Source organism: Staurois parvus, unplaced genomic scaffold, assembly GCF_062004578.1.
Source record: "Staurois parvus isolate SC_StPar_1 unplaced genomic scaffold, SC_StPar_1.0 ptg000381l, whole genome shotgun sequence".
Classification (NCBI taxonomy): domain Eukaryota; kingdom Metazoa; phylum Chordata; class Amphibia; order Anura; family Ranidae; genus Staurois; species Staurois parvus.
Genome location: NW_028318177.1, coordinates 875,956 through 891,666, shown reverse-complemented (window position 1 = coordinate 891,666; position 15,711 = coordinate 875,956). Strand labels below are relative to the sequence as shown.

The 15,711-nt window shown below is 40.6% G+C and overlaps 1 protein-coding gene across 1 annotated transcript in view; it reads right to left on the bottom strand.

Annotated features, from left to right (window-relative positions):
- GATM (glycine amidinotransferase) overlaps window positions 1–14,427 on the bottom strand; it is a 28,737-nt gene extending 14,310 nt beyond the window's left edge. The window contains exons 1-3 of the mRNA XM_089685703.1: window positions 14,276–14,427; window positions 8,483–8,686; window positions 3,567–3,762 (exon numbers count right to left, since the gene is read on the bottom strand). Coding sequence (XP_089541829.1) covers window positions 3,567–3,762; window positions 8,483–8,686; window positions 14,276–14,344 — 469 coding nt within the window. The 5' untranslated portion in view covers window positions 14,345–14,427. The remainder of the gene's footprint in view (window positions 1–3,566; window positions 3,763–8,482; window positions 8,687–14,275) is intronic.
- Window positions 14,428–15,711: the final 1,284 nt, after the last annotated feature.

Sequence of the window (15,711 nt, the reverse complement as noted above, 5' to 3'; positions counted from 1 at the left end):
AACGCGGGATCGTGGGACAGGTAAGTGGCTGTTTTTTAAAAGTCAGCAGCTACAGTTTTCGTAGCTGCTGACTTTTAATTTTTTTACAGTGAGAGTGGAACTTCGCTTTAAGTGGTCACAAATGTCTACTATTCTTTCAGTTTCCTTTAAATGATTTAACATTGTCCAGTAAAAACACACACTTTTTTTCTTGGATCACTTTCACAGAAAGTCATTGTAATACGGCAATACCACGAGCACTCAAGAATGTTTCAGGGTGTATCCGGTCACCTGGCAGAGGGGTGGTTAATTTGACCCATCTATATTACGTCAGGGAGCAGACATTCCCTCAATGGTTAGCGTAAGCCCACGCAGATTGTGGAACTGGTTATTATGGTTGAAAGCCATTTGCTGTCATGACAACACACACACTGGTATGAGAATCCCAGCAACAAAGCTTCTACTCATGAGCTCGGAGTGGATTGTTTAATGAATGTCCTTTTCATCTGCTGGCCTGTGGGAAGACAAGTGCCCCTCACTGTTCTTTTGCCACCTCAACAAGATCTGACCGATATGCTCCGGGGCTTGCCTAGGCTAATAATAACTGGCATGCTTCAAAACAAAATAACACAAGGCCAAGCTTATATCATTTAACCTGATTAAAAAGTGAAAGTTACCACTGCAAATGTTTATTCCAGAGTATTACAGCATGAGGGATGTTACACAAAAGACGTATCAGCCTCCTGTGATTTTCCCATGCTAAAGAAGAAGGATCAGTCACTTTTATTTGGACAAAGTTGACCTCTTCTGAGTTAGTTCCACATAACACAAAGCAAAGTCCAAAAGTGGGTCATTCATTAAAACGTGACAGTTTAATCCAGTGTTTCTCAACCTTTCTTCAGTCAAGGCACCCTTTAAAACTATGGATAATCTCAAGGCACCCTTTAAATCTAAGGATAATCTCAAGGCCCCCTTTACAACTATGGATAATCTCAAGGCCCCCTTTACAACTATGGATAATCTCAAGGCCCCCTTTACAACTATGGATAATCTCAAGGCCCCCTTTACAACCATGGACAATCTCAAGGCTCCCTCTAAAACTATGTATAATCTCAAGGCCCCCTTTGCAACTATGGATAATCTCAAGGCCCCCTTTACAACTATGGATAATCTCAAGGTCCCCTTTAAATCTAAGGATAATCTCAAGGCCCCCTTTACAACTATGGATAATCTCAAGGCCCCTTTTACAACTATGGACAATCTCAAGGCTCCCTCTAAAACTATGGATAATCTCAAGGCCCCCTTTACAACTATGGATAATCTCAAGGCCCCCTTTACAACTATGGATAATCTCAAGGTCCCTTTTAAATCTAAGGATAATCTCAAGGCCCCCTTTACAACTATGGATAATCTCAAGGCCCCCTTTACAACTATGGACAATCTCAAGGCTCCCTCTAAAACTATGGATAATCTCAAGGCCCCCTTTACAACTATGGATAATCTCAAGGCCCCCTTTAAATCTAAGGATAATCTCAAGGCCCCCTTTACAACTATGGATAATCTCAAGGCCCCCTTTACAACTATGGATAATCTCAAGGCCCCCTTTACAACTATGGATAATCTCAAGGCCCCCTCTAAAACTATGGATAATCTTAAGGCCCCCTTTAAAACTATGGATAATCTCAAGGCACCCTCTAAAACTATGGATAATCTCAAGGCACCCTTTAAAACAATGGATAATCACAAGGCACCCTTTAAAACAATGGATAATCACAAGGCACCCTTTAAAACAATGGATAATCACAAGGCACCCTTTAAAACAATAGATAATCTCAAGGCACCCTTTACAACTATGGATAATCTTAAGGCATTCTTTCAAATTCTGCACAATCTCAAAGCACCCCAATCTAAAATGTAAAAAGCTATTCTTCATACATCCAGTACACCCAACGTTAGAGGTGATTTATTCTTCCAATAATACTGACTAGTGTTCCAGTGTGTCTCTCTCATTATCTCTCCCTCACGCTAATGTGACCCCAGTGCTGATGGAGAGAGGAAAACAAGGATGATGTGCATGCACCCCACGTCCTCCTTAACAACTAATGATGTCATTGGTTGTTAGGATGCTGGCAGCTAGAAAATCATAAAAGTGCACAATAAAAAAGTGTGGCTTTGTGTACTAAAAAGGATTTAGTACAAAAATTATACAATTTTTGGGCATTTTGCCAAGGCACCACTGAAGAAGCCTGAAAGGCACCTTGATTGAGAAAGACTGGTTTAATCTACCACACACAAGTGTGTGGGGGACATCTCCCGGCTGAAAGCTGCACTTTGGGCACAAAAACTTTGATTTACATATCTTTCTTAATGGTCATAAAGGACATAAATCCAGTTTGTGTGCATTAAAATTCCTCTGCATATCCAGTTATTACCTTTTAAAAGTATCAGTGACACCATCACTGTGCTTTACCTAACCTGTGCAGAGAGCAAAGCTGTGGGAGGGACCTAGCAACTCCGCCCACTACAGTATCCCTACAGGAGAGGGTGGAGATAAGACCAGTCATCCTGTACAAGGGGGATTAGGAAAGAATTTTTTTCCCTGCAGGAGCAAATTGGATCATGCTTTGCTGGGATTTTTTTGCCTTCCTCTGGATCAACTGTGGGTATAGGATTATAACTTTTTTTTTTAATGGTTGAACTGGATTGACTTTTGTCTTTTTTTCAGCCAGACTAACTATGTAACAAGGAGAGAGAGCAGCAGTGACAGGTCTTTATTATAGGACGCTCCTGCACAGAGGAAATGTTTCCCATTGGATTACTGCACAGATCTGAAAGAAATACTCAAAGCACATCAAGATTCCAGGAAGAATACACATGACTCTTTAGAATATAAGCAGGATTAAACCTACAAAAAAAATTGCCACTGAGACCAAGCCCCTGATGGGCAGGACGAAACACGTGCCCTGATGATCGGTGCCGATCCGTCTTCTGACAATTGCCAGTTATCGGCAGTACTTTACTCATGCTGTGACAGCATGAGGAAAGTGCAGCTGATAACTGGCAATTGCATTTACCAGTGATCTGCTGTGTCATTGGCAGGGACGGACTGACCATTTGGAAACTCGGCACTGCCCGAGGGCCCAGGGTCAGTAGGGGACCCCATGAGATGCCCCTGGTACCTTTTTCATAGGATTTTTTGAGTTTGGGCAAGGACACAAGGGCCCCATGATCCCCTATTGCCCGGGGGCCCCATGAGTTGTCAGTCCGCCCCTGGTCATTGGACACAGCTGCTCATGTGGCAAAAGGCCGCTGTGATTGGACTTTTACCACATCACGTGATCAGCTGTGTTCTTAGGACACAGCGATCACAGAGATTGCCGGGTGCGCACCCCCGGGGGTGCACAGGAGGGCGCATTCTGAGAGGACGTCATATGACGCCCTCCCACAACTGGACAATCGCGCTGTAGCCGTCAATCGACTATAGCGCAGTTGGCAAGTGGTTATGCTATGAGAATGGAGACATGTAACAAATATAAAACAGGTGTCATTTAATTTGAAGCCCAATACTTACTGTATTAGTAACTTACCTGTAGATTCGAAGTCAGGTGTTTTATATTGAACTGACCAATCAATTAATTCAGGTCTTTGGACAATAACGCCTTCATGTCGTAAAATATTGCACATTTCCTCGATTTCCTGTACAGCTTTCTTCACATGTTCATGAGGAAAGGTCTGTCCTCCATATTTCTGGTAGAAAGGCCAGTACTTATCATACGTGTTTGCCTGATATGGACAAAGAAATGCGCATTTTATACTGGCACTTTAAAAATATTGTTCATCTGATTTTCTCATGGAACCACCACCATAAATCTAGTAATGCGAGATGTCAAGTTAGAACATTGTAATTTGTCGATCAACAGACATCTGTCACCCTTGTCAATGTCTTTGACTTCTATGTTATATAATACAGTCATTTCAGCTTCTCTTTTACTCTCTGGCAAAAATATTTTAAGAAACAGATGCAATACTAGATGTCACGGACAGCTGCCTCTTGACGCTAGTTAATGGCTTTGCCAGACCAGCACTGTCACTATTGCATTTCTCAGTTAACGACTATGACGACTGTGCTTTTAACCCTTCCTACTTCTTGGTTGGTTTTTTAAAGGGCTGCCATAAAGCCGTGGCTATTGGGGTGGTTCCATCCCCTCTAGCCAAACCCCAGAACAAGCAACAGAAGTTCTGTAGTTGATTCTTCACATTTTCCCCATTTAAAAACCACAGTGTATTCAGAAGGGAAGAGTCCCTTGGGAAGATGTCTCGTACGGTCTGCTGTTCCTGTCTCTAAATTATGAGCTCTGCAGCCAAACAAGAGCCCCAGCTGTCCTTATGTCCCATGCTTCTCATGTGATATTTCTCACATTCCTCCCATGTCCACGTATGTACACTAGAATCAATTAGGGTCTATGTAATAATCTGCAACAGCATATACTGTAATACCACTGTTCTATTCCTCTCATTCTCTTCAAAATATATCCTCTAATGATATTACATGAGTGTTGTAGCTAACAGAGAATGGGAAAATATGTTTTTCATTTAAAGACAACAAAAATTTCAGCAAATTATAGGCTTAAAATAATAAGTATATAATGCAAAAACCATGCTTTGTTCTTCAATTTTATTTAAATTTTTGTTTACACATTTATTAACTGATCTTTTATAATGTATATCTAACTGTTTTTATTGTGCATACATTTTATTTTACAAACTTTTACTAGGTTGTAGAGGTTGTAAAGTCTTTTTTGTTCTTAAAACAAACATTTATTTATTTATTTCAGGTACTTATATAGTGCTGTCAATTTACGCAGCGCTTAACACATATATATTGTACATTCACATCAGTCCCTAACCCTCAAGGGGTGTACAATCTAAGGTCCCTAACTCACATTCATACATACACATATAGGGCCAAACATGGTGTACTTACCTAGTCTGTGCAATGCCATTGCACAGAGCGGACCCGAACCTCCTCTTCTGGTATCCCCAACCAACTGTGTCTGCGTCTCTGTGTACCACAAAAAGAAGGTGCTTTCTATGGGGGTGCACCTGCAGGCTTGCTCCCAAGTTGGACTGTGTACGTCCATAGACGCACACAGTGCAACTCAACCCCGCCCCTCATTCTCTTGTCACAGGATTTGACTGACAATAGTAGGAGCCAATGGCTCCCGCTCCTCTTGGGCATATTTTTGAGAGCATAACAAATCCACAGCGCTCACAAAGACTAGAGCGGGCTGGAAATAGGTAAGTATACACATCTTTCCTACACAGGTTAGCCAGCACAGGTGTTAGGAGAGGGGAGGAATCATTTTTAAGACTAGTTAGGTTTTTCCCAGAATTCTACTTCAAAGTGGTTGTAACTCTTATGCCCCGTACACATGGTGAGAATATCAGATGAATGATTGTCCTTTTTTTTTTTTTTCCGCATGCTAGTCCCATATCTAAATTACGAAAATTCTTGTACGACAGAATACAACTTTGGAAGTGATATAATGTATGTAATGTATTCTTTTGTCTCTGAGCATGCATGGTTTTGGTCTTCTGTTTTTTTTTCAGATCCTCTTACATAGGTTGTACCTGTTTATCTGCAGTCTTCTCTCTTCTACATTCATTCAAAGTGCAGAATTTATACAGTTTACCTGAGCTGTCAGAAAACAGGGGGCGGGGAGCTGAAATTACAAACTGCAGAGCTCATTGAGGAGAGTTCTGAGAAATGATTGGAGAGAAGGGACACACATCCCTACATGCAGCACACAGGAACAGAGCTGAGGCTGTCAATCAGCTGGAGGTCCCTCCCCTGTCACAATTTTGCTCTTGGTGTCAGGAAAACTTGTCAGAAGTGTCTCATGCAGATAGCAAAGGAATGAGGCAGCAAACAGAAATAACACTTAGTGCTCTTAATTGAGATAAGCACACACTACTGAGGGATATACAGTGTAGATCCTGTGAACTAACATTAAGGTTAGAGGAAATAATTGATTAAAAAAAACATTTTATATATATAGATAGATAGATAGATAGATAGATAGATAGATAGATAGATAGAGAGAGACACAGACAGACAGACAGACAGAGGACAGACAGACAGACAGACAGATAGATAGATAGATAGATAGATAGATAGATAGATACGAGGGGATGTTAATCTATGGAGTCTATGTGTCCCCACATGGAAATGATATCTTATAGAAAGGTGAATGCGGTGCTTAAACCAATATTAGCTCAGCCTGGGTTCACATATGTGCGGTGCGGTATATCGTATGTGATTCGCACAGGAACTGCACTGCATACCTGTGCAAATCACATGCGATTTGTGTGCAGTGCAATAGGAGCCATACATTTTGTATGGCTCTAATCGCACCACACCAAAAACGTGCAGGACCCTTTTTTTGGTCCAAACTAGAATCGGATTGCATGGGTATTCACACCCATGCGATCCGATTCTGCACATCGCACTGCATTTTGAGGACTGATTTCAGGGTGTTGTTAACTTAACATACACACCCACAGCAGTTCACATGAATGGGGTGCGATTCTGATGTGATGCGGAATTCGTACAGAAAACGCTGCGAATTCCACACCGCATCAGCATGAACCAGGGCTTACGGTGTCATCCTACTGCTGTTAACTAATTAATTGACATACTGATTATGTGCAAATAAAAAAGTATGGGTAAAATGTGTTATCAGTTTTTTTTTAATTGCACCTAATCAGTATGTCAATTAATTAGTTAACAGCAGTAGGATGACACCATGAGCTAATATAGGAGTAAGTGCTGCATTCACCTATTTATAGAGGGTTATGCTTTGTTCATATTTCATGTCTGAGGTTTACAACCACTTTAAGCTATTCAGTCTATTCACTGCATAGCATGATTGATCCATAGGCATTACTTCACTTCCATCAGTTGGCAAAGAAAAAAAATAATTTTTAGTCCTTTACCACATAAGATATATTTGAAAGCATTATACGTTCTCTTTAAATGTGATTATCGATGTTTGTATTGCAAATATACATAAATAGTTTGACAGATTTAGGCTACGTTCACACTAGCCTTGTTAGCAAGCTGCAGACAGGCATTTGGTAAGCATTTTTACCGTTTCCCAAACGCCTGGGAAAATTCTGCACATTGCAGCACATGGTGCTGTTCAAACGGGAGCATTAGCGTCGCATTTGCATCACGGCAAAACAGACGCCTCTGGTCAAGTCAGGAGGAGTTGAAGCCTCCTATTCAACTCTATGGTGCCGCTCCGCAAACGCCCAGCCGGCATTTGCGGTGCGGTTGCGACGTGGTTGCGGGGCGTTTGCGGAGCAATAACACCATTCAAACTTCATTATAGGAGTTTGTGGGGCGTTTTTAACGCTTGGCAAGCGCCTAGCAACCGCCGCTAAACCATGCATGGGGTATTTGCGGAGTGTTGAAAACACTCCGCAAACGCTGGCCCAACGCTTGTCAAACACTATAGGGGCGTTTGGCAAGAGTTGGAAAAACAGTCAAGTGTGAATGAGCCCTTAGTGTATTTAATATGTAAATCAATGAATCACAAGTCTTGTATTTATGTTAAAATGTGTAAAAGTGTTACATTTAGGGGTACTACAGGATTCTGGAATTACCCCAAGTCACATATTGCCAAAAAGGTTGCAGTGGGAAAAAATTTACAGTGCTGTCATGCTTCACATGACTGTCATATGCCTTTAAGTGTTCTCTATATGTTGTCTCTGCTCCCCCCTTTCCTCTGGTTTAGTTAATGCTGTTTAGATTGCCCACCCTTTTTCCCAAAAATGCATTGCAGCTTCTAGCCTCATGTCATGAAGCAGTTCACATTATGATCTTTTGACCTATCAGATGTTCATAGTTGTAAGATTCTCTCAGTTTATAGAATAAACTTCACAAGATCTACAAGATATCTTCTGGATGGAGTCACTGACTGTGGTATTCTACTAAGATTGGAGTTATCACTGTCTCATCACAACATTAAGTTACAGAGATCACACTATCAATGCTTAGATTGGAGAGACAGAACAAGTACCAACAGGGATGTGCTTACAAGAGGGTAACCCAGTTAATTCGCCCAATACCATGCCCAAGAAAAGCATGAGCTGAAACCATGTATTATCAGTACATTTAAGTGTGTATCCACTGGCAAAGAATCTACTAGCCAAATTCTATGAAGTATCCATACTATATCCACAGACGGTTTTTATAAATACCGACACCGGATGGCAGTCTAGCAGAAAAGCTCTGAAATCCTTCCGCTGCTCATGTAAATGCCTGTGCACATGTTACCCCTGGCAGAATTGTGGCCTTTTTGGGAAATGTGTTGTGTCAGTGGGGGTTAATACCTGCACTGTGAGAAAGTAGAGACAACAGCTGACTGTTTGCCACCGCCTGGCATAAATCAGTACGTTGACACCAAATCCTATATATAGATGTCAATTAGCAGCTTACCTTGACTTCCACTGTAAATGGAGGAACACTTGCATTTTCTGGTCTCCCCACAATTACTTCTTCTAGCGGGTCCCACTCATTGTAGGAGCAGACAGGAGAGTCTTGGAGGATGGTTTCGTCAGCAGTGCAGGCTTTTTGGGTAGCTGCAGCTGCCTGGGTGCTCTGGAAAGTTCGCTGCACCCATCCGACGAGGCCTTTACTCAGCTGAAATGATAAAAGAACCTCAGTAAGGACAAAGCAGACCTAAATGATTTTAATTAAACACTATGCAAGTGTAATATATTTTTTTTTCTTTAAATGTGAATTCACACTATAGCGGTGAGGGAAATCGCATGTGATTCGGACATGAATTGCACCACATTCCTGTTCAAATCACATGTGATTCTTTGCTGTGCGATTTGAGCCCATTAATTCTGTATGGGCTCAATTCGCACTGCACCCGCATGAAAAAGGTGCAGGAACCAGGGGCGGACTAACCATTTGGAAACTCAGGCACTGCCCGAGGACCTGGGGTCAGTAGGGGGGCCCCATGAGATGCCCCTGGTACCTTTTTCATAGGCTTTTTTGAGTTTGGGCAAGGACACCGGGGCCCCATGATCCCCTATTGCCCGGGGGCCCCATGAGTTGTCAGTCCGCCCCTGGCGGGAACTGTTTTTTTCGCCACACGGGAATCGGATCACATGGGTGTTCACTTTTCACTTCTTAAGCCCTGTACACACGATAAGAATATTGGATGAATAAGCGTCCATTTTTTTTTTTTGTGCATGCTAGTCTCATATTGAAAGTAAAGAGGTGACTAAAGTTACAAAAATTCTTGTACAACAAAGAAAATTCGTAAGTGATATAAAGTATTGTATTTTCAGACGAAAACTGTACTGATTAAACGAAAATTAGATGATCTTGTATCGTACGAGAAACATTTTTGTGCTTGTCCTTCCAAATAATTTCAGATGAAAACTGCGTACTAACGGTCAGATTATCGTACGATCGCTTTGTAAGCGGTATTTTTCGTACAATTTTCTGATCGCGTGTACTTTAGTACAGACTTCTGAGAAAGTCAGCAAGCAATCACACAAGCAGAAAATTACATGTATGGGGAGCATTCTGTACACCATCTGTCTACAGAAGGCCTCAAGGTTGCCATATTGCATTGAATTTGACAGAATATTACAGTGCTGCAAAATGAAAAGGAAATGTAATTTTTAATGACATTCAATCACAATATATCTTGTATAATATTTGAATATGCTATATTTTTTATTTGCATTTTTTTTCTTAAACAAATTTCGTTAACCCTTAAGTCATATCTATCTATCTAAATCTGCATTTTAATAATTTATATGCTTTGTTTTACCAATATCAAAATCAAGGTATGGCTCTAATTTGTGTATTCCAGTTGGTATATAAATGTTTTTCCATAAGTGTAAAATCTTCAAAGACATGCAGTAGGTTAACTGGCTCCTGTTTAAAATTGGCCCTAGGCGTAAATGTGAGACAGGGACCTTACGGCCCTTGAGTGCAGGGACTGATGTGACTTTACAGTATGTAAAGCCCTGAGTAAATTGTTCATGCTATAAAAACACTAATAATAATAATAATCAAAAGTTATAACGCACGTTTGAGATTTGATAGTAGAAAAGTGTATGTGTTAGCGTGCATCCACCTAGTGGTGATTGGGTGTACTGCTTGACTGCTGTACAGCATAGTTGGGATGCACGCTCCTGCATAAGGGCCTCTTGTCTGAGTTGAGATTAATGGCCATGTAGTAAGGTCTTTCATGCCACGCTGCACGTACACATGTGACATATTTGATCAAGCACTCCAGAGAGTTGCACAGTGCTCTTGGAGAACCAATGGTCAAAGTAAACCATGTAACAGCTGCTGTAAACAAGATTATAGCTCCTATCTTATCAGGCACCTCTGAGCTGAGCATGCGGTCTTCCTATGGACAGAGAACTTCCTATGGTTGCCTGACTGGAACAGCTAGCTTGCTTTGCACAGTTGTTTAACCCCTTGCCTTAGGTTGAATTCTATCTGGACTGGACTCTAGTGGGCACAATCAGTAAAATACAAAATAACGTTTCCCTAAAATAAGCAGAAATGGAGGCAGTATAATTCAACACACCTCCTGGGGTTGATTTACTAAGGCAAATAGGATGGTCACTTTGCAAGGGAAGTTGCACTTTCCAAGGGAATTTTCCTCAGAGTTTAATGAATGAGGTGAAGCTCTGCTGACTTCCATCATCCAATCATGTGCTAGCAGAAAATGCTCCATTCCTTGCACATGATTGGATATTCTTTGCAAAGTGAATTTCCACTACGTTCTAATAAGCTGTGGGGAAAACTCCCCTGCAAAGGTCAACTCCCCTTGCAAGTGAACAGACGATTTGCCTTGAGTAAATCAACACCCTTGTGACATGGAATGGCTGATTATTGTGATAGATTTGTCTTTATGGTAAGCTCTTTGTTAACCTTTACATTGACAACGCTAATATTTGAGGACTTAGTATGGGCTTATCGTAAATTTGCAGCCAGTGGTGGACAATCACCAAGGGGCTCTTGTATAAAACCAATTTTTGGATCCCCCATTGAACTGCCTCTCAAATAAACAGACGTGTATAAACTGACAGCTAGATGTGTCATGTTTAAACATAGGTGACTCTGGGAGGGGTTCCAGGCACCCAAAGACACCCTTCTATTAAAAATGAGTCCCAGGGGACCATTGTACAGCTGCACTGTCTGCACACAAGCCCACCCCAGTTTGCAACACATTCAATGCTCTTGGCTGCTTTGGGAGCTGGGTGATTTTAATTTTAACAAGGATCACTCCAGCAATACACATGCATGTGATCTTAAAGCTAACCACATAACTATGATCCTGGACCATGCGAATGTTTACCATTTATGAGATTACAACCAATAAAATGCCATTCACAAGGAACATATAAGGTTCAGTGTAAAGTCAAATAGCCTGATTTCCATCTAGTGGTATGAAGCCAATTCCCAATCATGACAAGGAAAGATACTAGTCTACATTGGCTGAAGTTCATTTCTAAGGCGTGCTATGAAAAGTTATTAATATTGGAGTTGATTTACTTAAGGAGTAAGTAAATAGTGAATATTCACACAGCTTAGTAAATAAAATGAAGATTTGTTTTTTTACTTTGGACACCCAACCATGTGCAAGAGAATAAAATATGGAATTTTGCTTGCAAACGATTGGATGATGACGCGAACACAGCACCACCATATTTACTATTTACTAACCTAGGTGAATATTCACTTTGAATTGGGAACATTCACTTTATTAAGTAAACAGTTTCAAGCATGTAATGGACCTCTAAGGCTAATGTGCTATAGCTGTAGACTGGAACAGGTTATTAACTTGTGGCAAGTATATTACTGCCCCCTGTATACATGCTGGAAACATACATTTTCTATCAATCAAAAAGAAACCATAAGATCACGTAAAAGCTAACACAAAGGTCAATAACTCATGTTTACTGCCCCTGGGGAACTACAGGTTCCAGCACTCTGGGGTATTGGAGGCAAAGCTGAATTGTAATTTATTTTTACTTATTACAGGTATTTATATAGTACCATCAATTTATATAGTGCTTTACATATATTGTACATTCACATCAGGTGTACAATCTAAGGTGCCTAACTCACATTCATACACATACTAGGGCCAATTTACCTACCAACATGGCTTTGGAGTGTGGGAGGAAACCGGAGTACCCGGCGGGAACCCATGCAGACACAGAGAGAACATGCAAACTCCAGGCAGGTGGTGCCATGGTTGGGACTCAAACCAACAACCCTAGTACTGTCAGGTGGAAATGCTAACCACTTAGCCACTGTGATGCCCAATTTCTGTTTTATTTAGAAGATCAGCCTAACTCACGGCTCAAATAAAGCAAGACTAATGCTACTTATCTTACCATTATCTAAAAAAAACTAAATTAGCATTCTGCAATCTAGAGAAGGCGTTGTTATACCGTGGTGCTGAATTTGGGCAGGGGGCATTCCGGCATGGCCTTTTCACTGGGAACTGTATTTTTATTAATAGCTGTAGAGTTTCAGCCCTTCCTGAAATAATCACATACCAAGCGTCTATTAGGTGGATTACATTGCAATGACTTGGGGGGGGTTATTTACTAACAAAGCACACGTATGCAGGAACCAGAGCCTGTTACTTTGTCAGCTGTGAAACCCAATTTCTGCAAACGATCCCTAGACAGTGTACACAACCCCTTCTGTTTGCATATTTATATCTATATTAACATTGTTACATAAGAACACAAAGGCATATGAATGTTTATTTTCATTGTTGTAGCCATTGTAAAAACATCTATATTATAAAGCGCTGCACAAACTGTTGGCGCTATATAAATTATGTATAAGAATAATAATAATATAATAATAATAATAATAACATCCCTACACAAAAGGTACATGTAATTAAGCTGTAAGGCCAAATTTTGGAAATGATTCAAGTTTAGTGTAGCTGGACACAGACATTAGGGGAGCTTAGATTGAGCAATAATGGTATGTTCATGGAAAAGCAGTCATCATGGCCAGTGCCACAAGGTCAATTGTCAATCAGGCATCATGGAAGCCATGCACTGTTGTCTGAACTGCTCCCTCCTCCATAGACATATCTGTAAATGGTCAGATAACCTGAATATGCCATTTTAAATTGATATATGACCAGAAAGGAACCTTGCAAACATGCTTGTACACCCAAATGACATTTAAAATCTATGGTTAACTTTAAAGCGTAACAAACCAATTTTTATTCTTTAGTTTTGCAGCATTGGTGAAGGGTTTTTGTTCTTGTCAGTGCCCCCGTTCATGCCCTGAATACAGCTTTGAACTGGAAGTAGTGAGAAATCTCCCCAATGAGAGAACAGCACTAAAAAAAACTGGATATTTCTACTTTGCCAAAAAAAATGTTGGGCTTTAAACCTTGTATGATATACTACCATTGTATGGATAAAAATAGAATTTAAATTGTTCTTTGATTTTCTTGGGCATTTTAAGTTTCAAAGAAAACATTTTCACATATTCCCTAAACAAGCATAAAAAAGTAATCAGTTTTCAACTGCCAAAATTAAAAAAAAAAAAGGGAGGGAGTGTGGATTCCTAAAAAAAATGTCCTTAGGCCAGGTTTACAAGAATGCAGAAAAAACTGCTGAACTATCATCTTAGGAACACACAAGACCTTGTAAACCTTACTGGATTCTAATTATTTGGTAGTATTCTCTATGTATTACTGCAGACTAGGCATATGAAAATGAAACAAAATGTTGGAATTCCCTATAAATAATTCCAATACTCCATAGATGGAACTTGGAGCAATGCCTATTGCTGAAACTGCAGTGAAATTATGATCCACTGTTCCCAGGCTCATTTACCACTTGCATGGATTTGATGAATGAATGAGCTAAATTCAGCTGAAGGTGTGGATATGGAAAGAACAGCACAAATCTGATAACAGAGACATTCAACAAATCGCAGCCTTGGCAATGTGACCAAGAAAGATAATATGCCAGTTCACAAGGTTAAATTCATTTCATGGATGCTGCTTCTATAACAAGATACTATGCCAGTAATGCAGCTGTCACGTGGTAACATGATTGCATCTAAACATATATCTGGCTGCATGTAAGTACATTACTGGATCTGATGTAATATGGTATAAGTTGCAGTAACCGGTACATCTGAGCCAGGATTATGCAATGTGTACAGTAATGGCATTTTTTAGGTATGAACTATAAGGATACAGACCATGGATCCTATGTAGTGGACAGCTTCAGCTCCCCTGCTTCCTCCTCTCACACATCTTACACGCAGCATGGTGCCTGGGCTACCTAAGGGAAGGAATGTTCTCAATGAATGAATGCGACAGCTAAAAGCTGTATGTTATCCCAACTCAAGCCAAGTGGTCTGGGAAGGGTAGAGCTGTAAAAGCTCTTTATATGAACTCCACAGCCTCTCCATTGGCTGCTGCTGATAACAGGTGGTGATAGTGTCAAAGCTAAAGGTCACAAATTCCCAGATTAGCAAGTGTCTCTTCCAAGAAACATAGCACCTTTACCCTTTTTTAGCTGCAGTAAGACAGTGGGAATTAATGTGTAGAAACAAAAAGCATGGGAACATCTGCCAGGCCAATACACATAATGCAGCTACAGAATATGTAACCAGCAGCTGTTATTATAGGAACAACTGGTGACTGAGAGATAGTCATGATTCATTCACATTCCATCACATCTCATAGTACTACGCTACCCCTTGACAGGGCTGATTTACTAAAACTGGAGAGTGCAAAATCTGGCGCAGTTCTGCATAGAAACCAAACAGCTTCCAATTTTTTTTTGTCAAAGCTTAACCTCCCTGGCGGTCTGATTATGTCAATATTTCTGTACTCAAAGCGGTACATTTTTTTGCATGGAAATATGTTGTTTTTTTTTTGTAGGCCTGTAATTTTTAGGAATAACTCACTGAAATCTGTCTGAACAAGAGTCTAGTAAACAGGATAAAATTTGAAACACGAAATCATAAATCATAATATAATAAATAATCATAAAAAGTAATAATATAATAATAAGAAATTTAATTCAATAATATAATCAAACCAAAAACACTGAAATTTGAAATAGAGCGCCAAGTTCGCACATCACTGAGCAAAGTCGCAAAATCGTTTTCAGTGTCTGATGACGAATTTCCCCACGAATCATTATCACTCAATTCTGCAGGAGGTTCTGATTTACTATCGCTGTTCTCTAGCTGGTCTAAAATCGCTTTTGACCTAAAGGGACGCTTTTTGAACGCCATGGACGTTTCTCAGTTTCCAGGCAGAAAGAACAGTAAAAATGCAGGCAGGGCACAGGACAAAGCACTCGGGACAAAATGTATGTGACATGCTTTGATACAATAATGTTATACTATCAGATTTTAGTGTATTGAGTGAATGGCACTTTTGAAATTTTTTAATTTCCCGCCGGTTCCGTCCCCCATATGTTCCGACGCTCGCAGGGAATGGAACCCGGAAGATGGATGCCGGCATCGGCCGGAGGAGACGGCCAGGGACGCTGCAGGGGGGACATCGCAGGAGCGAAGGACAAGGTAAGTGCTGGAGGGATCCTGGAGTAACGCTGCAAGGTATTCCCGAGTGTAGCTCAGGGTTACCGCTTCCGGTACTGAAAGTTAACCCCGAGCTACAC